Below are 26,515 nucleotides of genomic sequence, written 5' to 3'. Positions count from 1 at the left end.
TATAACCTTCTAACTTTAATCCTTCGTTATATAACCTTCTAACTTTAATCCTTCGTTATATAACCTTCTAACTTTAATCCTTCGTTATATAACCTTCTAACTTTAATCCTTCGTTATATAACCTTCTAACTTTAATCCTTCGTTATATAACCTTCTAACTTTAATCCTTCGTTATATAACCTTCTAACTTTAATCCTTCGTTATATAACCTTCTAACTTTAATCCTTCGTTATATAACCTTCTAACTTTAATCCTTCGTTATATAACCTTCTAACTTTAATCCTTCGTTATATAACCTTCTAACTTTAATCCTTCGTTATATAACCTTCTAACTTTAATCCTTCGTTATATAACCTTCTAACTTTAATCCTTCGTTATATAACCTTCTAACTTTAATCCTTCGTTATATAACCTTCTAACTTTAATCCTTCGTTATATAACCTTCTAACTTTAATCCTTCGTTATATAACCTTCTAACTTTAATCCTTCGTTATATAACCTTCTAACTTTAATCCTTCGTTATATAACCTTCTAACTTTAATCCTTCGTTATATAACCTTCTAACTTTAATCCTTCGTTATATAACCTTCTAACTTTAATCCTTCGTTATATAACCTTCTAACTTTAATCCTTCGTTATATAACCTTCTAACTTTAATCCTTCGTTATATAACCTTCTAACTTTAATCCTTCGTTATATAACCTTCTAACTTTAATCCTTCGTTATATAACCTTCTAACTTTAATCCTTCGTTATATAACCTTCTAACTTTAATCCTTCGTTATATAACCTTCTAACTTTAAGTGTCAGGTTTACAACTACCAGTGGAACCCGGATTAATTCCTACCTTACTTTCCTCTTACTTTTCTCTCTTTCACCCGAGCTGTTGTGTGACTATGACCCGTGATGGTCACTACAGATCATGACCAGTTGATGATCAACACATCGGTGACCAGGCATGACCCAGCTCACCTCCTGAACACCCGACCCTCACTCACTCACTCGACGTGGCCAGCGTACTAATACATCATCCTCAGTACCCACGTCACACCCCAGGAGACCCGTACCCACGTCACACCCCAGGAGACCCGTACCCACGTCACACCCCAGGAGACCCGTACCCACGTCACACCCCAGGAGACCCGTACCCACGTCACACCCCAGGAGACCCGTACCCACGTCACACCCCAGGAGACCCGTACCCACGTCACACCCCAGGAGCCCCGTACCCACGTCACACCGCCAAGAGACCCGTACCCACGTCACACCGCCAGGAGACCCGTACCCACGTCACACCCCAGGAGACCCGTACCCACGTCACACCGCCAGGAGTCCCGTACCCACGTCACACCCCAGGAGACCCGTACCCACGTTTTCCCTATCAGTTAAGAAACCAAGAAATGACGAGACTTGAATAAATAAGAAATTAACTTCTGTAATAACGTGACCCAACATGTCGTATGACCGACCACCCGTCCAGTATCATCTGAACATGACAGTATCTACATCACAGTGAACATGACAGTATCTACATCACAGTGAACATGACAGTATCTACATCACACTGAACATGACAGTATCTACATCACAGTGAACATGACAGTATATGTAAGTCTTCAAGATACTGATGGTGCCACACAGGATATCTGGCTCAACCCACCTCCACTGTATATCTACCTCAACTTCATCACGAGAAAAATAAACATATTCATCGTCACAACAAAACATTTGAAATTATTTTAAAAACATACTCTTGCTTCCCTCCTCAGCTGCTTGCTGTACAACCTTACCCTGTGGCCCTGGACCCAGTATTGTGGCCCTGGATCCAGTATTGTGGCCCTGGACCCGGTTGTAAAAGCATTATGACCCTAGAGTTTGTGTTGTGACTCTGGACCCAGCAGTGTGGCCCGTGACCAGTGTTGTAGTTATGTGTTACTGCTGACATGTTGTGAAACATGTGCCTTGCTGACCTTATAACCCAATTATGTTTTAATATACTTTTTTCTATAACCAACGAAATGGAATAATCTTTATTGTTTTCTTCGCCAAATGAGACATGTCAATATATCCTATACACTCAAGCCACGTTAATACATGCTATACACTCAAGCCACGTTAATACATGCTATACACTCAAGCCACGTTGATACATGCTATACACTCAAGCCACGTTAATACATGCTATACACTCAAGCCACGTTAATACATGCTATACACTCAAGCCACGTTAATACATGCTATACACTCAAGCCACGTTAATACATGCTATACACTCAAGCCACGTTAATACATGCTATACACTCAAGCCACGTTAATACATGCTATACACTCAAGCCACGTTAATACATGCTATACACTCAAGCCACGTTAATACATGCTATACACACAAGACACGTCCAGTGCCCGTAGTTAGAGCCACTATCGCCTCACTGTTCCCTGGTGGTGTCAGCACTGTGTCGGTCATCAATATAAATTCGAGATATCAAAACCCAATCTTAGCGATGGTCTTTCTTGACCCAGACGTAGGAGTGTTGTGGGTCTTGGTACGAGATAACGTCATAACTCCTACAACACAACATATACAACACTACAACATGTCTCACATTATGGACACAACCAACCCACCAAACGTTAATGTTATGGTTGTGGTCAGCCAGCCTGGCCCACCCACGACCAGGTTGTGGCAACACCTACACTGGTGATGCTACACACACGTGTCACCAACGACCACGTGCATGTACACACAACACAGAGAGAGAGAGAGAGAGAGAGAGAGAGAGAGAGAGAGAGAGAGAGAGAGAGAGAGGGTATTTCCCTGCAGTGTGACGTGGTCTGAGCTACACACACACAGTGAGGTTCTTCCCCCACACCGGTCTCCCTTGTGCAGTGTTGACCGTTACTGTCCATAACTCAACACGCTTTCGAGTCCTGGATGCGGCAGTCGGCCCACATACAACCTAGGTGTGTGTGTGTGTGTGTGTGTGTGTGTGTGTGTGTATACAACACACGAGGCAACACCAGTATATATCTATCTCTCTACTACTCACATGATCTATAAAGCCCAGATAGATAATACAGACCCTCAAGCAGGCAAGTTGGATCCAACACAAACGCTACAATACGGATCAGTAAATACTGCATCACGAACAGACACACAGGTGCAATATACGCTTCAGCATCCAGGTAACCATCATGATACAACCCCGTCCTAACTATGTACACAACCGTCTGAACACAACCATATGGTCGCCACCGTCCGCTGTGGTACGGACACCACACCTCACCGTGCGTGCAGACACCACACCTCACCGTGCGTGCAGACCCCACACCTCACCGTGCGTCCGGACACCACACCTCACCGTGCGTGCAGACACCACACCTCACCGTGCGTGCAGACCCCACACCTCACCGTGCGTGCAGACACCACACCTCACCGTGCGTGCAGACCCCACACCTCACCGTGCGTCCGGACACCACACCTCACCGTGCGTCCGGACACCACACCTCACCGTGCGTGCAGACACCACACCTCACCGTGCGTGCAGACACCACACCTCACCGTGCGTGCAGACACCACACCTCACCGTGCGTCCGGACACCACACCTCACCGTGCGTCCGGACACCACACCTCACCGTGCGTGCAGACACCACACCTCACCGTGCGTGCAGACACCACACCTCACCGTGCGTGCAGACCCCACACCTCACCGTGCGTCCGGACACCACACCTCACCGTGCGTCCGGACACCACACCTCACCGTGCGTGCAGACACCACACCTCACCGTACGTGCAGACACCACACCTCACCGTGCGTGCAGACACCACACCTCACCGTGCGTGCAGACCCCACACCTCACCGTGCGTCCGGACACCACACCTCACCGTGCGTCCGGACACCACACCTCACCGTGCGTGCAGACACCACACCTCACCGTGCGTGCAGACACCACACCTCACCGTGCGTGCAGACCCCACACCTCACCGTGCGTCCGGACACCACACCTCACCGTGCGTGCAGACACCACACCTCACCGTGCGTGCAGACCCCACACCTCACCGTGCGTGCAGACACCACACCTCACCGTGCGTGCAGACCCCACACCTCACCGTGCGTGCAGACACCACACCTCACCGTGCGTGCAGACACCACACCTCACCGTGCGTGCAGACACCACACCTCACCGTGCGTACAGACACCACACCTCACCGTGCGTGCAGACACCACACCTCACCGTGAGGACAGCCGCAAGTTGGTTCACTACTCGAGTCTAGCCGGTGCCACTCACCTGAGCTGATGTGTTATATTCTAATCACATTATTTTCGACTGAGATTTGGCAATACTGAACTGTCTCACCGTTGCCATCCAATCCTCTGCTTCGCTAATCTGTAGGATCATATACCTAGTGAGGAGTACTAGGTGGATCATGTACCTGGTGAGGTGTACTAGGTGGATCATATACCTGGTGAGGAGTACTAGGTGGATCATGTACCTGGTGAGGAGTACTAGGTGGATCATGTATCTGGTGAGGAGTACTAGGTGGATCATGTACCTGGTGAGGAGTACTAGGTGGATCATGTATCTGGTGAGGAGTACTAGGTGGATCATGTACCTGGTGAGGAGTACGAGGTGGATCATGTACCTGGTGAGGAGTACTAGGTGGATCATGTACCTGGTGAGGAGTACTAGGTCATGTGGTATTGCCTGAGATACAGCGACGTGTCCACTCACAAGACATACACACAGGTAACCATGAGCAGTTCTGCCACAGTACTAACTGCTTCCGTACAATTATGGAATGAGAAAGTTAACCAACTAGAATTCTGGCTTCTAACATACCAAGACACCACAGACGTCGTCTTGAATGAGTTGTTGACCTGAAATAACTTATAACAGTTGTTACTTACATGACAATTTTGTTACTCACCAGCCGCTGAGCTGGCCACAATCACCCCCACAACAAACTGAAGGTCAGTGGTGAGAGGCGGGTTTACTTCCGAGAAGGTTAGAATCTTCGAAATCTTTTGTTATGAATGATGCGTTTTGGTGGTACAGTTACAGTGTACGTACACTGACCACACGTTCCTCCATGACAAAATCCAGACTAGCACCAGCGTCCGGACACCTCACAATGAGCAGTGTTGATAGTATGTTATTGTGTGGGATTCTGAGTGTAGCACTCTCAACTCCAGAAACTGCAGGGTCTGTCAACGTACTGGCAGAGGTTTGTAATTACAGGAAACTTGTAATAACAGTCATAATGATCAGTTGAGATCCTAAGCCATGCCATCCGAACACCCGCTGAAATTAATGGTAAAAGAACAGTAGGGACGCTGCTGGCCTTCCCTCAGTTCACAAGGACATTAGGAAAGGGTTCATCCTGTGTACCGCTGACACATTACATTCACTTGTCGCTGTTTGCATTGTGTAGAGCGCTACTGGCTCGGTATATCGACGCACAAACCAAATTAAGCTTTATATAATAAAATATCAAAACTTGCCTGTAGAGTCTAGACATACCTGTTTTCCTTTGTCGTTTATCCACTCCAGTAAATACCGCAATGTGTCGTATGGATCCAACTAACAGAGTTTCACAAATATGTTAAGTTCATGTTTATCTAGAATTGTGGAACGAAATAATGCTTATGAGAGCCGTCCCACACAGGGTCAGACTCCTGTACCTCTACTTGATATCTGAACTCATTGTTTACCCTCAAAATGTAAAGAATTGTGATGCAGTTAAATAACGCACTTGTGTTAACAATCAAATTTCACTGATAACAGATCCCACAAGACATCTAACTAAAGCGTTAAAACAGGCAAGTTAACTTTCATGTTTTCATGTCTATTGGTTCTTATCATTACGCATAGTTCAATCTTACAATTTCCTCTCTTCCATAACCCTGCGGCTAACCATTTAACTAATATAGAAAGATCGGTTTTAAGAGTGAAAAAAAAAGGAAAATCTCATACTTTGGAATCGCTTAACAGCTGCAACAACCATTCAATTACGGTTGACCACACACCATGATCCTCAGCAACGCGCGTCCGTCTTCAAGCATATTATTACTCTTCTGTTAACTTAACAACTAGGTTAACAATACAAAACATCAAACTGCGCTCATTTGTAACTTAATGCAAACCATCACACTATGCACATTTCTAACAATGCAAAACATCAAACTACACGTTTCTATGTGCGAGACAGAAAGAAATACAACACATTATGACTACATGGCATGTAGGAGGACCCGCTGCCTGTGTGGAGGAGACAGTCATGGAGGGTCTGGGTTGCTAACTTGTCACGTCTCATGCACAGGGAACCACACACACACACACACAACACACACACAGTAACGAGCGGTTAACATATCAATGTCACAACTCCCAGATTTCAGGCCTTTTTCGTCCCCTACACCACAGCAGCACTTGCTATATTCCTTCTGTACACAATAATGTTGTTACTGTCACTGTCAATCCAGTATTTAATATGACGGCCCCTACCACTGTCGAGGGAGCCACGCACATCCCGTACCCTGATGCCTAGTCTGCAGTTGCTGACCATCATGCACACACAGTTTAACGTTTCGTAATTGTTTCCTGAGATTTTATTCTTTATTCTTTCTTGCTCATGTTGCAAGTGACTTAATCCTCTATCCACATTTTTATATGTAAGCATAAATGTATTTATGTACACACACACACACACACACACACACACACACACACACGTTCTGTATGCAAGCAGTCTACATAGATACATTGCCTGGTCCTGGACGGTGTGCCTCCTCAGAGCAGCCCTGACCCTAGACTGTACACCAAGAGCGCCACTAAACAGCTGGGGCTTATAACTGATCACTCCAGCTAGACTAGTTGGCGTAAGTTAGGCTGTACTGTTAACCTTCACTAACTGGTTACAGTAAATTAGGTTAAGCTTCATCGTCTGCCTTCACTACCTAGTTGGAAGGACTAGATTGCATCGTCTACCATCGCTAACTAGTTGGAAAGCGTTGGATTAAACTGTATCGTCTCCCTTCGTTAACTGGATAGCGTAAATCATGTTAGGCTACATCATCTACCTTCGTTAACTGGATGGTGTAAGTCGTTTGACTACATCATCTACCTTCGTTAACTGGATGGTGTAAGTCGTTAGGCTACATCATCTACCTTCGTTAACTGGATGGTGTAAGTCGTTAGGCTACATCATCTACCTTCACTAACCAGTTGATGTATGTTAGGTTAAGCTGTATTGTAAATCAAGCTGTATCGTCTACCTACGCTAAATGGCACAGGAGTAAGTTAGGTTACGCTGTATCGTCTACCTTCGCTAATAAATCACTGCTTAACTGATAAGGTCTGGATGCGGAAGGTTTTATCATAATGACGTTTTCTGGATCAAAGACTGAGAGTGACAATAAAATCAATATAGAGGAAAGAGAGAGCAGAGCGGCGTAACACGAAGATGAGCGACCAAACTGAGGGCGGGTACGTGCCCAGGCTAACCAAGGACTGACCTGGAAGTGACGTGAAGCTCCTGACGGTGTTGGCCCGCCTGGGCAGGGAGGAGCGGCCCTTCGACAGCTTCCTGTACAACCGTAGCATATAACGTGGAGGACGGGGGGGCCTACCGTAACCCCCGGGGCCCCCCTCATTGGTGGGAACACGTAGCACCTGACGAAGGGTCTCCACCAATACCCCTGGAGCCGCCACCTCCTTGTCACGGATTCCGTGGTGGCCGCCGTTTACGCCCACGGCCGCCCACACCACACACAGCAAGCACGCCCACCCTACCATCGTCACGGATGTGGGCCCCAACACTGGCACATCTCAACACACGTTAAAAACACAAATTCCCTCGTCACCAGATCAGTTACCTAACCTAGCACAATGAGAGCGGGGCTTGCGGTACTGGTGACAACTGACTGTATCATACCACGACCAGCGACTGTCACTAAAGTAACTAACGCATGTAACGCACAGGGCAGGAGGGACTGCAGCGAGCACGCCACTGAGGCGTCAGGTCTGGGGAGCGTCAGTAGCCACCACCACCGGCGTCTGGAGGTACACTGAGCATCTCGTTTGGCCGGAGCCTCGAGAGGAACAGGGGGCGGGACCGCCACCAAGAGGCGGAGCCTCGCCTCTTGTTACAGTCTTTGTTCGTGAACATAACTTGTGACAACTATATCGTAACGAGAACAACCTCAAAACAGATGCTGAAGACCTGGCAACTATAAAGTTAACCATGATGAGCTTTGCCTCAAGAAACACCAAAACAACGTGTCCAAAACAACGTAATTGCACCTGGCATTGTGACACTGTCATAACCATATGAACTTTGGTTACAGTAAACCTTGACCCTGGGTAGTTCATGTGTCAACTGTTCTTCACCCAACTGACATAAACGGTCTCACCTAACTGAGCCTCATAAACCTAACTGAGGCTCAAACCTAACTGAGCCTCACAGACCTGAGTGAGGGTCAGCTTACTAAGGGTTATAACTTGTCTGAGGATCATAACAGTCGTGGTTGCAGAACCAAAGATATCAAAAATTTGCCACTTCACTGAACCTGATAATTTGAAGATATTTTCGCAAAATTTGTTTGCGATGCCGTAAGTTGTGGACGCTATATCATGCTACTCCCTAATTCTATTTATAAGGCCTCTCACAACCCTCGCAGCTGTAACAACTGTATAACTCCTCACAACTCTCGCAGCTGTAACTGCTGTACAACCTCTTACGACTCTCCCAGCTGCAGCAGCTGTATAATTTTAACGCTCACCATAATTAACATACTTGGAATCACTGCGTCGTTAACGTTCTCGGAAAGCCTACGTCACATGAAGAGCTCTTTCTTATAGCTTCAACATTGAAGTCTTTCATGTGTCTATATATATATGAAGACGAGCATTCTGATAATAACTTAGGACAAGGATACATACACGATTCATCCTTGTATCGAGGACGTAAATCATAGTTTGTTAGGAGTCGAGTGAGTCCACCTAGAGACGTAAACTCCCTCAAGTTTAACCTTGATATCTGGCCCAGTTTCGCCTCACCGAAATCTGTGCTTGCTTTCCTTTTTATGAATATCATTTCTGAACTGTTCACGAGGGCTGGCTGCCTGTGTGTCCCCCACCATCTGTTTGACAATGTAATGACGTACGAGGCACTACGTCACATGATAACTGTGTGCCAACTCAAGGATGATGATGATGATAATGATGAGCAGCTGTGAGGAACATATCACATCCGCAGCTGAACTTGGAAATGTCGCCTCACGTCTCTCCTCGCACCTTGAAACTGACTTTTTTTTTTAAGAGCAAGTTATTCTCATCTCAAACTTTTAGGTTCCTCTTCTTTCTTCTTATATATCTCCCGGCCAGTTCGTGTTTCAGTTCAACTGACCCCCTTGATGGGGATCCGTGGGTGTATCCTTCGTACAGACACAGAGGGAAAGTATTACCTGAGTATGTGGTCTGATCCACTGGAGGTGTGGTGTGGCGCACGGCTGTGGGCTGCTGCCATCACGCCTCCCTCACCTGGGTACTCACTCCTACCCGCCAGCCTCCCTCACCTCACCTTCAGTTTAGGATCATCGCATCGTTGTACTCCCACCTTTGTTGTTTTGTTACTATTACAAAGAATCTATTTAACACAGGTTCTGTCATCTTTATTCCCCCAGGCTCATGTTCTTATTGTCCCCCCCCCCCCCACCCCCTTACGTCTGGACGTGAGGCACCGTAGCCTAGCCTGGACCTGCTCGCGTATCACTCCACCTCTGTAGCTGCTATACTGAGGCAGACAATGAAGCTGATGTGATCTCTCTCTCTCTCTCTCTCTCTCTCTCTCTCTCTCTCTCTCTCTCTCTCTCTCTCTCTCTCTCTCTCTCTCTCTCTAACTGTAATCATTTATTTCGTCTTCCACTGGGGTTAGCGTCCCATGGAGTAAGTGTGCCACTGTGCATACCCCTGCTCTCACTACAGTACTCCCTCTGCCTTACCTACACAAATCTTGAACCATACATCATCAGCTGGCAGTGTGAGGAGGGGTGTCTGCTTACGTCACACTACTGTCTTCATCACAATCAGTGGGAATCAATCCACGTTGAAAAGGTGAGTAAATCTAGTGGGTTCATCATGAGGTAATGTACACAACATTTGACAATATGGATGTTCCCGTCTGCAACACGCATCTTTGTCTAGAGAAATCAAACACTAAACAAACATGTAATGACGGACAGACAACCTCCCAGCCATGTCTACGCCAGTCCTAACCTCCCAGCCATGTCTACGCCAGTCCTAACCTCGCAGCCGTATCTACGCCAGTCCTAACCTTCCAGGCGTATCTACGCCTATTTTACACACCCGACCAACCCACATCTAAATTTGACCCGTCTATTTTTGTTTTGAAAATAATGTTGATAGTTTTATTAACACTTGTTGACGTTAGTAACTTTATGGGTTATGAATATCTTCGCGTCATTCTTAACGACAAAGTACAGAACTGAACATTTGTGGGCCTAACTGAAGGAGCCACTGTAGACCATCAAGCCTCAGTTGACGTGTTCAGAAATGTGATCCTGGGTCATGGTGTGTATGTGGGTGGTCTGGTGGGCCACACCAGGGAGGTCTGGCCCACCAGACCAGGGAAGGTCTGACCCACCAGACCAGGGGAGGTCTGACCCACCAGACCAGGGGAGGTCTGACCCACCAGACCAGGGAGGTCTGACCCACCAGGACATCATGCAGTGGTCTGAATGACAACAACAACTGTTTATCATTACACACTGGGTCACCAGGTGTGTTGAGGCAGGACTTGATGTTTGTGTTGTGTGATGTGTTCGTGTACTGAGTCATCAAGTGTATAACTTGTGTGTCCAATCATTAGTTAGTTTGTACGTCATGATTTGTCATCTCTGTAACATAACATGAGGAATCTAGGCGCTCCTATCTGGCCCAGCTGACTTACCCAACAAAATGATCATAACAAAATCTGTAACATCAATTACCGAAACTCAGCCACTACAGAGACCATTGTAACTCACTGTAGTGATCTACAGAGACCATTGTAACTCACTGTAATGATCTACAGAGACCATTGTAACTCACTGTAGTGATCTACAAAGACCATTGTAACTCACTGTAGTGATCTACAGAGAGCATTGTAACTCACTGTAATGATCTACAGAGACCATTGTAACTCACTGTAGTGATCTACAAAGACCATTGTAACTCACTGTAATGATCTACAGAGAGCATTGTAACTCACTGTAATGATCTACAGAGACCATTGTAACTCACTGTAGTGATCTACAAAGACCATTGTAACTCACTGTAGTGATCTACAGAGACCATTGTAACTCACTGTAGTGATCTACAGAGACCATTGTAACTCACTGTAATGATCTACAGAGACCATTGTAACTCACTGTAGTGATCTACAAAGACCATTGTAACTCACTGTAGTGATCTACAGAGAGCATTGTAACTCACTGTAATGATCTACAGAGAGCATTGTAACTCACTGTAATGATCTACAGAGACCATTGTAACTCACTGTAGTGATCTACAAAGACCATTGTAACTCACTGTAGTGATCTACAGAGACCATTGTAACTCACTGTAGTGATCTACAAAGACCATTGTAACTCACTGTAGTGATCTACAAAGACCATTGTAACTCACTGTAGTGATCTACAGAGACCATTGTAACTCACTGTAGTGATCTACAGAGACCATTGTAACTCACTGTAATGATCTACAGAGACCATTGTAACACACTGTAGTGATCTACAAAGACCATTGTAACTCACTGTAGTGATCTACAGAGAGCATTGTAACTCACTGTAATGATCTACAGAGAGCATTGTAACTCACTGTAATGATCTACAGAGACCATTGTAACTCACTGTAGTGATCTACAAAGACCATTGTAACTCACTGTAGTTATCTACAGAGAGCATTGTAACTCACTGTAATGATCTACAGAGACCATTGTAACTCACTGTAGTGATCTACAAAGATCATTGTAACTCACTGTAGTGATCTACAGAGACCATTGTAACTCACTGTAGTGATCTACAAAGACCATTGTAACTCACTGTAGTGATCTACAGAGACCATTGTAACTCACTGTAATGATCTACAGAGACCATTGTAACTCACTGTAGTGATCTACAAAGACCACTGTAACTCACTGTAGTGATCTACAGAGACCATTGTAACTCACTGTAGTGATCTACAAAGACCATTGTAACTCACTGTAGTGATCTACAAAGACCATTGTAACTCACTGTAGTGATCTACAAAGACCATTGTAACTCACTGTAGTGATCTACAGAGACCATTGTAACTCACTGTAGTGATCTACAAAGACCATTGTAACTCACTGTAGTGATCTACAGAGAGCATTGTAACTCACTGTAATGATCTACAGAGACCATTGTAACTCACTGTAGTGATCTACAAAGACCATTGTAACTCACTGTAGTGATCTACAGAGAGCATTGTAACTCACTGTAATGATCTACAAAGACCATTGTAACTCACTGTAATGATCTACAACATCTTGTGCTTCATAACACCTCGCTACCGAACTACAACAGCTGAACCACATCGTCATTTCCACACACACACACACACCTACAAACTAACGCCTCACACAAGACACTACACGTTGAGATCACAACCATAATGTTAAGTTTGGTGATCAACATGGTCACTGCGGCGAGGCAGCTGCCTCCCTCGTGCCTCTATCTGTGGTCACCTCCGGCGAGGCAGCTGCCTCCCTCGTGCCTCCACCTGTGGTCACCTCAACCTCGTACTGAACAACTGATAATTACTCAATAAATTGACACCATCTGGACGTGGCGCGGGACCATCTGCCTCACAGTGGGCACACACCACCTAGCACGCTAGGCTCCTGCTCTGACACACACACACACACACACACACACACACACACCTGACGCCACTCCTCACATTTACAGTCGCTCTGACGTCATCATCACTCCATAGTAATGGTGTAATAATAATAATAATAATAATAATAATAATAATAATAATAATAATGATAATGAAATAATGATGATAGTAATATGATAATAATGATAATGATGATAATGATGATAATGATAATAATAATGACAATAATAATAATGATAATAATGATAATAATAATGATAATAATGATAATAATAATGACAATAATAATAATGATAATAATGATAATAATAATGATAATAATGATAATAATAATGACAATAATAATAATGATAATAATGATAATAATAATGATAATAATGATAATAATAATGACAATAATAATAATGATAATAATGATAATAATAATGATAATAATGATAATAATGATAATGATGATAATAATGACGATAATAATAATGATAATAATGATAATAATAATGATAATAATGATAATAATGACAATAATAATAATGATAATAATAATGATAATAATGATAATAATGATAATGATGATAATGATAATAATGATAATAATAATGTGAATGTCTGGGGAGTAAAGTCAGGGGTTAGTGAGAGGACAAGAGCAAGGGAAGGAGTAGCAATACTCCTGAAACAGGAGTTGTGGGAGTATGTGATAGAGTGTAAGAAAGTAAATTCTCGATTAATATGGGTAAAACTGAAAGTTGATGGAGAGAGGTGGTTGATTATTGGTGCATATGCACCTGGGCATGAGAAGAAAGATCAAGAGAGGCAAGTGTTTTGGGAGCAGCTGAATGAGTGTGTTAGTGGTTTTGATGCACGAGACCGGGTCATAGTGATGGGTGATTTGAATGCAAAGGTGAGTAATGTGGCAGTTGAGGGAATAATTGGTATACATGGGGTGTTCGGTGTTGTAAATGGAAATGGTGAAGAGCTTGTAGATTTATGTGCTGAAAAAGGACTGATGATTGGGAATACCTGGTTTAAAAAGCGAGATATACATAAGTATACTTATGTAAGTAGGAGAGATGGCCAGAGAGCGTTATTGGATTACGTGTTAATTGACAGGCGTGCGAAAGAGAGACTTTTGGATGTTAATGTGCTGAGAGGTGCAACTGGAGGGATGTCTGATCATTATCTTGTGGAGGCTAAGGTGAAGATTTGTATGGGTTTTCAGAAAAGAAGAGTGAATGTTGGGGTGAAGAGGGTGGTGAGAGTAAGTGAGCTTGAGAAGGAGACCTGTGTGAGGAAGTACCAGGAGAGACTGAGTACAGAATGGAAAAAGGTGAGAACAATGGAAGTAAGGGGAGTGGGGGAGGAATGGGATGTATTTAGGGAATCAGTGATGGATTGCGCAAAAGATGCTTGTGGCATGAGAAGAGTGGGAGGTGGGTTGATTAGAAAGGGTAGTGAGTGGTGGGATGAAGAAGTAAGAGTATTAGTGAAAGAGAAGAGAGAGGCATTTGGACGATTTTTGCAGGGAAAAAATGCAATTGAGTGGGAGATGTATAAAAGAAAGAGACAGGAGGTCAAGAGAAAGGTGCAAGAGGTGAAAAAAAGGGCAAATGAGAGTTGGGGTGAGAGAGTATCATTAAATTTTAGGGAGAATAAAAAGATGTTCTGAAAGGAGGTAAATAAAGTGCGTAAGACAAGGGAGCAAATGGGAACTCCGGTGAAGGGCGCAAGTGGGGAGGTGATAACAAGTAGTGGTGATGTGAGAAGGAGATGGAGTGAGTATTTTGAAGGTTTGTTGAATGTGTTTGATGATAGAGTGGCAGATATAGGGTGTTTTGGTCGAGGTGGTGTGCAAAGTGAGAGGGTTAGGGAAAATGATTTGGTAAACAGAGAAGAGGTAGTGAAAGCTTTGCGGAAAATGAAAGCCGGCAAGGCAGCAGGTTTGGATGGTATTGTAGTGGAATTTATTAAAAAAGGGGTGACTGTATTGTTGACTGGTTGGTAAGGTTATTTAATGTATGTATGACTCATGGTGAGGTGCCTGAGGATTGGCGGAATGCGTGCATAGTGCCATTGTACAAAGGCAAAGGGGATAAGAGTGAGTGCTCAAATTACAGAGGTATAAGTTTGTTGAGTATTCCTGGTAAATTATATGGGAGGGTATTGATTGAGAGGATGAAGGCATGTACAGAGCATCAGATTGGGGAAGAGCAGTGTGGTTTCAGAAGTGGTAGAGGATGTGTGGATCAGGTGTTTGCTTTGAAGAATGTATGTGAGAAATACTTAGAAAAGCAAATGGATTTGTATGTAGCATTTATGGATCTGGAGAAGGCATATGATAGAGTTGATAGAGATGCTCTGTGGAAGGTATTAAGAATATATGGTGTGGGAGGAAAGTTGTTAGAAGCAGTGAAAAGTTTTTATCGAGGATGTAAGGCATGTGTACGTGTAGGAAGAGAGGAAAGTGATTGGTTCTCAGTGAATGTAGGTTTGCGGCAGGGGTGTGTGATGTCTCCATGGTTGTTTAATTTGTTTATGGATGGGGTTGTTAGGGAGGTAAATGCAAGAGTTTTGCAAAGAGGGGCAAGTATGAAGTCTGTTGGGGATGAGAGAGCTTGGGAAGTGAGTCAGTTGTTGTTCGCTGATGATACAGCGCTGGTGGCTGATTCATGTGAGAAACTGCAGAAGCTGGTGACTGAGTTTGGAAAAGTGTGTGGAAGAAGAAAGTTAAGAGTAAATGTGAATAAGAGCAAGGTTATTAGGTACAGTAGGGTTGAGGGTCAAGTCAATTGGGAGGTGAGTTTGAATGGAGAAAAACTGGAGGAAGTGAAGTGTTTTAGATATCTGGGAGTGGATCTGGCAGCGGATGGAACCATGGAAGCGGAAGTGGATCATAGGGTGGGGGAGGGGGCGAAAATTCTGGGGGCCTTGAAGAATGTGTGGAAGTCGAGAACATTATCTCGGAAAGCAAAAATGGGTATGTTTGAAGGAATAGTGGTTCCAACAATGTTGTATGGATGCGAGGCGTGGGCTATGGATAGAGTTGTGCGCAGGAGGATGGATGTGCTGGAAATGAGATGTTTGAGGACAATGTGTGGTGTGAGGTGGTTTGATCGAGTGAGTAACGTAAGGGTAAGAGAGATGTGTGGAAATAAAAAGAGCGTGGTTGAGAGAGCAGAAAAGGGTGTTTTGAAGTGGTTTGGGCACATGGAGAGGATGAGTGAGGAAAGATTGACCAAGAGGATATATGTGTCAGAGGTGGAGGGAACGAGGAGAAGAGGGAGACCAAATTGGAGGTGGAAAGATGGAGTGAAAAAGATTTTGTGTGATCGGGGCCTGAACATGCAGGAGGGTGAAAGGAGGGCAAGGAATAGAGTGAATTGGAGCGATGTGGTTTACCGGGGTTGACGTGCTGTCAGTGGATTGAAGCAGGGCATGTGAAGCGTCTGGGGTAAACCATGGAAAGCTGGGTAGGTATGTATATTTGCGTGTGTGGACGTATGTATATACATGTGTATGGGGGGGGGGGGGGTTGGGCCATTTCTTTCGTCTGTTTCCTTGCGCTACCTCGCAAACGCGGGAGACAGCGACAAAATATAATAAATAAAAAAAAATAATGACAATAATAATAATGATAATAATGATAATAATAATGATAATAATGATAATAATAATAATGATAATAATGATAACAATAGTAATAATAATAATGATAATGATGATAACAATAATAATGATAATAATAATTGCAATAATGATAACAACAATAAAGATGTATTGACTGCAATAGCCACAGGCGAAAATATGAAATCTCTACACTAACGATGTCACTGGGTTATAACAACACAAGTGTTGAACTGCTGCTCAGGGACGAGGGATCTCTGACAGCAGCAGGTGAAGATGGCGGAGTTGGTGTTGTAGCTACGTCCCAAACTGTACAATGATGGTTACTTGATCCCTGGAGGGATGTGGGAGGACACGTATCTTGAAGACTTACTGTTGCTGTGATCAACAAGTAAACATACACTCATGGCTGACGTCAAGAAACATCCAACATGATTAACGATAAGAAAATGTACGTACTTCACCCTAGATAACCAGCTAGCTACGTACATCTTCCGTCTTATCTACGTACGTACTTCACCCTAGATAACCAGCTAGCTACGTACATCTTAAGTCTTATCTACGTACGTACTTCACCCTAGATAACCAGCTAGCTACGTACATCTTCCGTCTTATTTGTGTTTCCTGTAATATTTGTATAAGCTTATGATGAACGGACGCACTGCATCAAACCTGTGATGATGTTTGGTCTGGGCAGTGATGTTTGGTCTGGGCAGTGATGTTTGGTCTGTTCAGGGATGTTTGGTCTGTTCAGGGATGTTTGGTCTGGTCAGTGATGTTTGGTCTGGTCAGTGATGTTTGGTCTGGGCAGTGATGTTTGGTCTGTTCAGGGATGTTTGGTCTGTTCAGGGATGTTTGGTCTGGTCAGTGATGTTTGGTCTGGGCAGTGATGTTTGGTCTGGTCAGTGATGTTTGGTCTGGGCAGTGATGTTTGGTCTGTTCAGGGATGTTTGGTCTGTTCAGGGATGTTTGGTCTGGGCAGTGATGTTTGGTCTGGGCAGTGATGTTTGGTCTGGTCAGTGATGTTTGGTCTGGGCAGTGATGTTTGGTCTGTTCAGGGATGTTTGGTCTGTTCAGGGATGTTTGGTCTGGGCAGTGATGTTTGGTCTGGTCAGTGATGTTTGGTCTGGGCAGTGATGTTTGGTCTGTTCAGGGATGTTTGGTCTGTTCAGGGATGTTTGGTCTGGGCAGTGATGTTTGGTCTGGGCAGTGATGTTTGGTCTGGTCAGTGATGTTTGGTCTGGGCAGTGATGTTTGGTCTGTTCAGGGATGTTTGGTCTGTTCAGGGATGTTTGGTCTGGTCAGTGATGTTTGGTCTGGTCAGGGATGTTTGGTCTGGGCAGTGATGTTTGGTCTGGTCAGTGATGTTTGGTCTGGTCTGTGATGTTTGGTCTGGGCAGTGATGTTTGGTCTGGTCAGTGATGTTTGGTCTGGGCAGTGATGTTTGGTCTGGGCAGTGATGTTTGGTCTGGTCAGTGATGTTTGGTCTGGTCTGTGATGTTTGGTCTGGACAGTGATGTTTGGTCTGGTCAGTGATGTTTGGTTTGGGCAGTGATGTTTGGTCTGGGCAGTGATGTTTGGTCTGGGCAGTGATGTTTGGTCTGGTCAGGGATGTTTGGTCTGGTCAGGGATGTTTGGTCTGGTCAGGGATGTTTGGTCTGGGCAGTGATGTTTGGTCTGGTCTGTGATGTTTGGTCTGGGCAGTGATGTTTAGCCTGGTCAGTGATGTTTGGTCTGGTCTGTGAGAGATAGTTACTATGAGGTTTGGGTTAATATCAATATATATGCGATGATATGAGTTAAATGAGGCATTTGATGAAGATGTTATTGGTCAAGATTATATTGATTTACGTCATCAATAAACCACAGAATGACTCATTAACATACAACCAGCGGGTCAGAGCTTGGTCTGTGTACGACAACCCACCACCTAACGTAGTCCATAAATGTTCATCTCGTAACTGAATGAAATTTGATACCAATTTTCGATAACTGATAGAAGTTGTATAATTGATAACGTATAAATTATAATATTTCTGCTTCACGTCTAGACAGTGTCCACAGCGGAGGCATATATGGTTAGCGAGGCCATATTTGCCAGCTTCGACGGTTGCTGACGCCACCTTCCCGCCGTCTTAATGGCTATATTTACCCAGTAATTCTCCGTGTGATGGCATGGCGTTGTTGTCCTGAACAATGATGAAGTTTTCAAACGCTGGCATTATTCATTAGCATTAATCACAGCCGCGGCCACCACACACAACAACACTAAACTTTATCTAACGCATTCCTCACATCTTGCTGTTCTACGCCAACCTCCTGACGTTTTCTTACTCTCTCTCTCTCTCTCTCTCTCTCTATATATATATATATATATATATATATATATATATATATATATATATATATATATATATATATATTTATCGAGGATGTAAGGCATGTGTACGTGTAGGAAGAGAGGAAAGTGATTGGTTCTCAGTGAATGTAGGTTTGCGGCAGGGGTGTGTGATGTCTCCATGGTTGTTTAATTTGTTTATGGATGGGGTTGTTAGGGAGGTAAATGCAAGAGTTTTGGAAAGAGGGGCAAGTATGAAGTCTGTTGGGGATGAGAGAGCTTGGGAAGTGAGTCAGTTGTTGTTCGCTGATGATACAGCGCTGGTGGCTGATTCATGTGAGAAACTGCAGAAGCTGGTGACTGAGTTTGGTAAAGTGTGTGGAAGAAGAAAGTTAAGAGTAAATGTGAATAAGAGCAAGGTTATTAGGTACAGTAGGGTTGAGGGTCAAGTCAATTGGGAGGTGAGTTTGAATGGAGAAAAACTGGAGGAAGTGAAGTGTTTTAGATATCTGAGAGTGGATCTGGCAGCGGATGGAACCATGGAAGCGGAAGTGGATCATAGAGTGGGGGAGGGGGCGAAAATTCTGGGGGCCTTGAAGAATGTGTGGAAGTCGAGAACATTATCTCGGAAAGCAAAAATGGGTATGTTTGAAGGAATAGTGGTTCCAACAATGTTGTATGGTTGCGAGGCGTGGGCTATGGATAGAGTTGTGCGCAGGAGGATGGATGTGCTGGAAATGAGATGTTTGAGGACAATGTGTGGTGTGAGGTGGTTTGATCGAGTAAGTAACGTAAGGGTAAGAGAGATGTGTGGAAATAAAAAAAAGCGTGGTTGAGAGAGCAGAAGAGGGTGTTTTGAAGTGGTTTGGGCACATGGAGAGAATGAGTGAGGAAAGATTGACCAAGAGGATATATGTGTCGGAGGTGGAGGGAACGAGGAGAAGAGGGAGACCAAATTGGAGGTGGAAAGATGGAGTGAAAAAGATTTTGTGTGATCGGGGCCTGAACATGCAGGAGGGTGAAAGGAGGGCAAGGAATAGAGTGAATTGGAGCGATGTGGTATACCGGGGTTGACGTGCTGTCAGTGGATTGAATCAAGGCATGTGAAGCGTCTGGGGTAAACCATGGAAAGCTGTGTAGGTATGTATATTTGCGTGTGTGGACGTATGTATATACATGTGTATGGGGGGGGGTTGGGCCATTTCTTTCGTCTGTTTCCTTGCGCTACCTCGCAAACGCGGGAAACAGCGCCAAAGTATAATAAAAAAAAATAAATATATATATATATATATATATATATATATATATATATATATATATATATATATATATATATATATATATATAAAAGGTGAGAACAAAGGAGGTAAGGGGAGTGGGGGAGGAATGGGATGTATTTAGGGAAGCAGTGATGGCTTGCGCAAAAGATGCTTGTGGCATGAAAAGAGTAGGAGGTGGGTTGATTAGAAAGGGTAGTGAGTTGTGGGATGAAGAAGTAAGATTATTAGTGAAAGAGAAGAGAGAGGCATTTGGACGATTTTTGCAGGGAAAAAATGCAATTGAGTGGGAGATGTATAAAAGAAAGAGACAGGAGGTCAAGAGAAAGGTGCAAGAGGTGAAAAAGAGGGCAAATGAGAGTTGGGGTGAGAGATTATCATTAAATTTTAGGGAGAATAAAAAGACGTTTTGGAAGGAGGTAAAGAAAGTGCGTAAGACAAGGGAGCAAATGGGAACTTCAGTGAAGGGGGCTAATGGGGAGGTGATAACAAGTAGTGGTGATGTGAGAAGGAGATGGAGTGAGTATTTTGAAGGTTCGTTGAATGTGTTTGATGATAGATTGTCAGATATAGGGTGTCTTGGTCGAGGTGGTGTGCAAAGTGAGAGGGTTAGGGAGAATGATTTGGTAATCAGAGAAGAGGTAGTAAAAGCTTTGCGGAAGATGAAAGCCGGCAAGGCAGCGGGTTTGGATGGTATTGCAGTGGATATATATATATATATATATATATATATATATATATATATATATATATATATATATATATATATATATATATATATGTATATATATATATATATATATATATATATAAGGTTCAGTTTGTATATGACAAATTGGCTGTATAAAGTATTTATCATAATAATAATTATTATTATTATTATTATCATTATTATTATTATTATTATTATTATTATTATTATTATTATTATTATTATTATTATCGTTATTATTGTTATTATTATTATTATCATCATCATTATTATTATTGCTGTTGTTATTATTACAAAATGTCGAAGTCTTGGAAGTTCCGTAGTTTGAAAAACTTGAATTCAAGAAAAATATTGTTAAGGTCAGGATACTGTCAAGCTAAATAACTGAGTGGTATGATAATGAGAGAGAGAGAGAGAGAGAGAGAGAGAGAGAGAGAGAGAGAGAGAGAGAGAGAGAGAGAGAGAGAGAGAGAGAGAGAGAGAGAGAGAGAGAGAGAGAGAGAGAGAGTTATATGTCTAACAACAAGCAGAAGGCATAAAGAACATATTTTTTTAATCAAAGTATAATTCCTGGGAACATACAAAAAAATGTTAAATGAAAAATAAGAAAAATACATATTCCTGAGTGCAACACCAGAGACAATATGAAACACAAGTGGGATGACTGAGTACATGAGTGGGGTGACTCACTACATGAGTGGGGTGACTCACTACATGAGTGGGGTGACTCACTACATGAGTGGGGTGACTCACTACATGAGTGGGGTGACTGACTACATGAGTGGGGTGACTGACTACATGAGTGGGGTGACTCACTACATGAGTGGGGTGACTCACTACATGAGTGGGGTGACTCACTACATGAGTGGGGTGACTCACTACATGAGTGGGGTGACTCACTACATGAGTGGGGTGACTTACCACATGAATGGGGTGACTGACTACATGAGTGGGGTGACTGACTACATGAGTGACTTACCACATGAGTGGGGTGACTTACTACATGAATGGAGTGACTGACTACATGAGTGGGGTGACTGACTACATGAGTGACTTACCACATGAGTGGGGTGACTTACTACATGAGTGGCGTGACTTACCACATGAGTGGGGTGACTGACTACATGAGTGACTTACCACATGAGTGGGGTGACTTACTACATGAATGGAGTGACTGACTACATGAGTGGGGTGACTGACTACATGAGTGACTTACCACATGAGTGGGGTGACTTACCACATGAATGGAGTGACTGACTACATAAGTGGGGTGACTGACTACATGAGTGACTTACCACATGAGTGGGGTGACTTATTACATGAGTGGCGTGACTTACCACATGAGTGGGGTGACTCACTACATGAGTGACGTGACTTACCACATGAGTGGGGTGACTTACCACATGAGTGGGATGACTCACTACATGAGTGGGGTGACTGACTACTGGAACATTTCAAAGATATGGTTGAAGTCAGTCGATCATGAATTGATAAACATCGAAAAGAAGTCGCGGCTGTGACGTCAGCATGATGTGACGTCACCATGCTGTGTGTTTTGTTTATAGATGCGGGGTGGGGGGTGAGGGGGGGGGTGCCAGTCTTGGAGGAAGAGGCGAGGATGAGAGGACCTGGGAAGTGAGTTAGGTGTTGTTTGCTGATGACGCAGCACTGGTGGCTGATTTTAGTGAGAAACTGCAGAAGTTGGTGACTGATTTGGAAGGATGTGTTTAGAATGAAGTTGATAGTAAATGTGAACATAAGCAAGGTTCTCAGATTCAGCAGTGAAAAGAAACATGTTAGTTGGATTATGAGTTTGAATGGAGAAAATCGACAGGAAGTGGGGTATGTTAGACACCTAGGAACGGAGAATGTAAGATAATAAACCACAGGAGCTCGGGAGTCATGTGGTGGGTGAGGGGTCGAAGATCCTGTCCACGTGGGGTCGAAGATCCTGTCCACGTTGAGGAGTGTGAGGAAGGAGAGGCCATCAGGACATGATCGGTGACGGCAGAGATGAGCATGTGTCATGGTACAGCAGTCCGACGGCGGTGTGTTGTGGTTGTGAGGCGTGGGTTATAGATAGGGTTGTGTGGAAGAAGGTGGACGTGCTGGAAATGAGATGTTTGAGGACAATATGTGGTGTGAGGTGGTTTGATCGAGTAAGTGATAATAGGGTAAGAGAGATGTGTGGTAATAAAAAGTGTGGTTGAGAGAGCAGAAGAGGGTGTTTTGAAATGGTTTGGTCACATGGAGAGAATGAGTGAGGAAAGATTGACCAAGAAGATATATGTGTCAGAGGTGGAGGGAACGAGGAAAAGTGGGAGACCAAATTGGAGGTGGAAGGATGGAGTGAAAAAGATTTTGAGCATTTAGGTCCTGAATATGGAGGACAGAGTAAGATGTGCACAGGGTAGAATGATGTGGTACAGAGGGGGCGACGTGCTGTCAACAGAACGAACTAGAACGTACGAAGTGGTCAGGAGGAATGACGCTAAGGTGGTGGTTGTGGAGAGAAGCTGTGCTGGTTTCTGTGCATTATATCTGAAACCTTCAAACTGGATGAGATAATGAGGCGCTACCTCGTTAAAGTAGGAACAGGTGTAAAACAAGTATATTAAAAAATCAGATAATGAAAGTTTTTGTAAGAAAATAATAATGTTGTATTTTATGTAGACAAGTGTTGTAGTGGCGCTCACACAATATCTAAGACAGCCACAACCACTGGGTCAACCACTTGTTTGCTTACAGCCAGTCAACCAATATTACAACCCCAACTATACCATGTGACAACCCCATCTATACCATGTGACAACCCCATCTATACCATGTGACAACCCCATCTATACCATGTGACAACCCCATATCAGGTATCTTGTTATTAACAATAAAATGTTGTGGCATTTCTCGCAGGTTCAGCTTAGACCGAAGCCTAAAAGATTATTTTTTTTTTATCACATTTTCAGACACAGTTCTGGTGTGTGTGCTAATGTTTGGGGGTCCTGCCTGGCGCGTAGGTACGACGGTTGTGTACGTACAAAATGTGAAGGAATGCGTTGTACATCCTTCATGATGTATCAGTCATTACAGATCACCAGTTGTACATCCTTCATGATGTACCAGTCATTACAGATCACCAGTTGTACATCCTTCATGATGTACCAGTCATTACAGATCACCAGTTGTACATCCTTCATGATGTACCAGTCATTACAGATCACCAGTTGTACATCCTTCATGATGTACCAGTCATTACAGATCACCAGTTGTACATCCTTCATGATGTACCAGTCATTACAGATCACCAGTAAGTTGGTCAGTAAACAATCATCTTCCACGATTTACTTTAGAGATGAAATAAGACATAATGGAACTTAACCAATACTTTCTCGTGCCGGAAGGTAGACATATAGTCTACGTAAATTACAGATGTTAACTTGATACTTCTCTCTGAAGTGAACCACTCGGTCTGATGACCCAGGATTATAATTGATGAACTTAATTATCCTTCAAAATCAAACGTAAACACGTCTCTGTATGTAGCAAGAATGTGGCTCAGAATGATGGGAAATGAACGACCAGCAGAACACACGCAGCTTCTTGTGATGACACCCACCACCTACTGACACAACCACGTGACGTCACCAGAAGTGATAACGCTGTATAGTGTTGTTATCATAACGATGGTGTACACAGTGAAGCTTCTAGTAACATTATGATAATGATGACGTAGTAGTGACGTCATAACCAAAACATGGAATGTCCTGAGGATGGCTATAGATGGTAGCACCAGCGGGCCCCCAGTCCTCACTACCTCCATGTACAGCTACGTCCATATCCTACATAATGACACGAAATATAACTTAATTCAACCTCGTTTGTTATTCATGTTTGTGTATCAGTACAGTTTACTGCTGTTAAAGATATGTTTACTGTTGCTTGTTCATTAATTTCATAAGGGGTTTTATTTAGCATGTTTACATCTTATTAGTTCCATATTTCAAACATTTTCATCTTCTAGTTTTGTTGTTTGTATTGTTGTTGTCTGTATCTTTATTCGTTACATGTGCACATAGTAGTACACTGATGTGTTTACCTCGTATCTTCAGATATCTTCTGATATGCTAATGTTTTGTAGTAATGCTCTCCAGTTTGGTTGTTGACTGTCCTAATATGTTCATACTTTGCAATAACTACTATGTTGTTGTTATTGTGTAGTTGTGCTAATCGTGAACATGTTCATGTTTTTCATTAATGTTTTGTGTTTATATTATTCGTGAATGTCTCGAGGATGCGAAGTACATTGTTATAACATTCATCTTAATAATAATAATTTGTCTTGTAATTGTCCATGAATGTATTCATATTTGCTCATGATTGCATTTTCATTTTGTTAATGTTTTCCACTATTTTTAGCACGTTCATATATATATATATATATATATATATATATATATATATATATATATATATATATATATTTTTTTTTTTTTTTTTTTCATACTATTTGCCATTTTCCGCGTTAGCGAGGTAGCGTTAAGAACAGAGAACTGGGCCTTAGAGAGAATATCCTCACCTGACCCCCTTCTCTGTTCCTTCTTTTGGAAAATTAAAAAAAAACAAGAAAGGGGAGGATTTCCAGCCCCCGCTCCCTCCCCTTTTAGTCGCCTTCTACGACACGCAGGGAATACGTGGGAAGTATTCTTTCTCCCCTATCCCCAGGGATATATATATATATATATATATATATATATATATATATATATATATATATATATATATATATATATATATATATATATATATATATATATATATATGAATGGGGAGGTGATAACAAGTAGTGGTGATGTGAGAAGGAGATGGAGTGAGTATTTTGAAGGTTTGTTGAATGTGTTTGATGATAGAGTGGCAGATATAGGGTGTTTTGGTCGAGGTGGTGTGCAAAGTGAGAGGGTTAGGGAAAATGATTTGGTAAACAGAGAAGAGGTAGTAAAAGCTTTGCAGAAGATGAAAGCCGGCAAGGCAGCAGGTTTGGATGGTATTGCAGTGGAATTTATTAAAAAAGGGGGTGACTGTATTGTTGACTGGTTGGTAAGGTTATTTAATGTATGTATGACTCATGGTGAGGTGCCTGAGGATTGGCGGAATGCGTGCATAGTGCCATTGTACAAAGGCAAAGGGGATAAGAGTGAGTGCTCAAACTACAGAGGTATAAGTTTGTTGAGTATTCCTGGTAAATTATATGGGAGGGTATTGATTGAGAGGGGGAAGGCATGTACAGAGCATCAGATTGGGGAAGAGCAGTGTGGTTTCAGAAGTGGTAGAGGATGTGTGTATCAGGTGTTTGCTTTGAAGAATGTATGTGAGAAATACTTAGAAAAGCAAATGGACTTGTATGTAGCATTTATGGATCTGGAGAAGGCATATGATAGAGTTGATAGAGATGCTCTGTGGAAGGTATTAAGAATATATGGTGTGGGAGGCAAGTTGTTAGAAGCAGTGAAAAGTTTTTATCGAGGATGTAAGGCATGTGTACGTGTAGGAAGGGAGGAAAGTGATTGGTTCTCAGTGAATGTAGGTTTGCGGCAGGGGTGTGTGATGTCTCCATGGTTGTTTAATTTGTTTGTGGATGGGGTTGTTAGGGAG

General features: G+C 43.1%; 1 protein-coding gene across 2 annotated transcripts in view; it reads right to left on the bottom strand.

Moving 5' to 3' along the window:
- Positions 1-8,066, bottom strand: part of LOC139749633 (uncharacterized) — a 285,318-nt gene extending 277,252 nt beyond the window's left edge. For both annotated transcript variants that reach the window (XM_071663779.1, XM_071663780.1), the window contains exon 1: positions 7,515-8,066. In XM_071663779.1, the coding sequence (XP_071519880.1) occupies positions 7,515-7,794 (280 nt within the window). In that variant the 5' untranslated portion in view covers positions 7,795-8,066. The remainder of the gene's footprint in view (positions 1-7,514) is intronic.
- Between the last annotated feature and the right edge of the window lie 18,449 nt (positions 8,067-26,515).

Source organism: Panulirus ornatus, chromosome 7 (genome assembly GCF_036320965.1).
Source record: "Panulirus ornatus isolate Po-2019 chromosome 7, ASM3632096v1, whole genome shotgun sequence".
Classification (NCBI taxonomy): domain Eukaryota; kingdom Metazoa; phylum Arthropoda; class Malacostraca; order Decapoda; family Palinuridae; genus Panulirus; species Panulirus ornatus.
The sequence above is the reverse complement of the archived record's forward strand: the minus strand, read 5'-3'. Positions and strand labels throughout refer to the sequence as shown.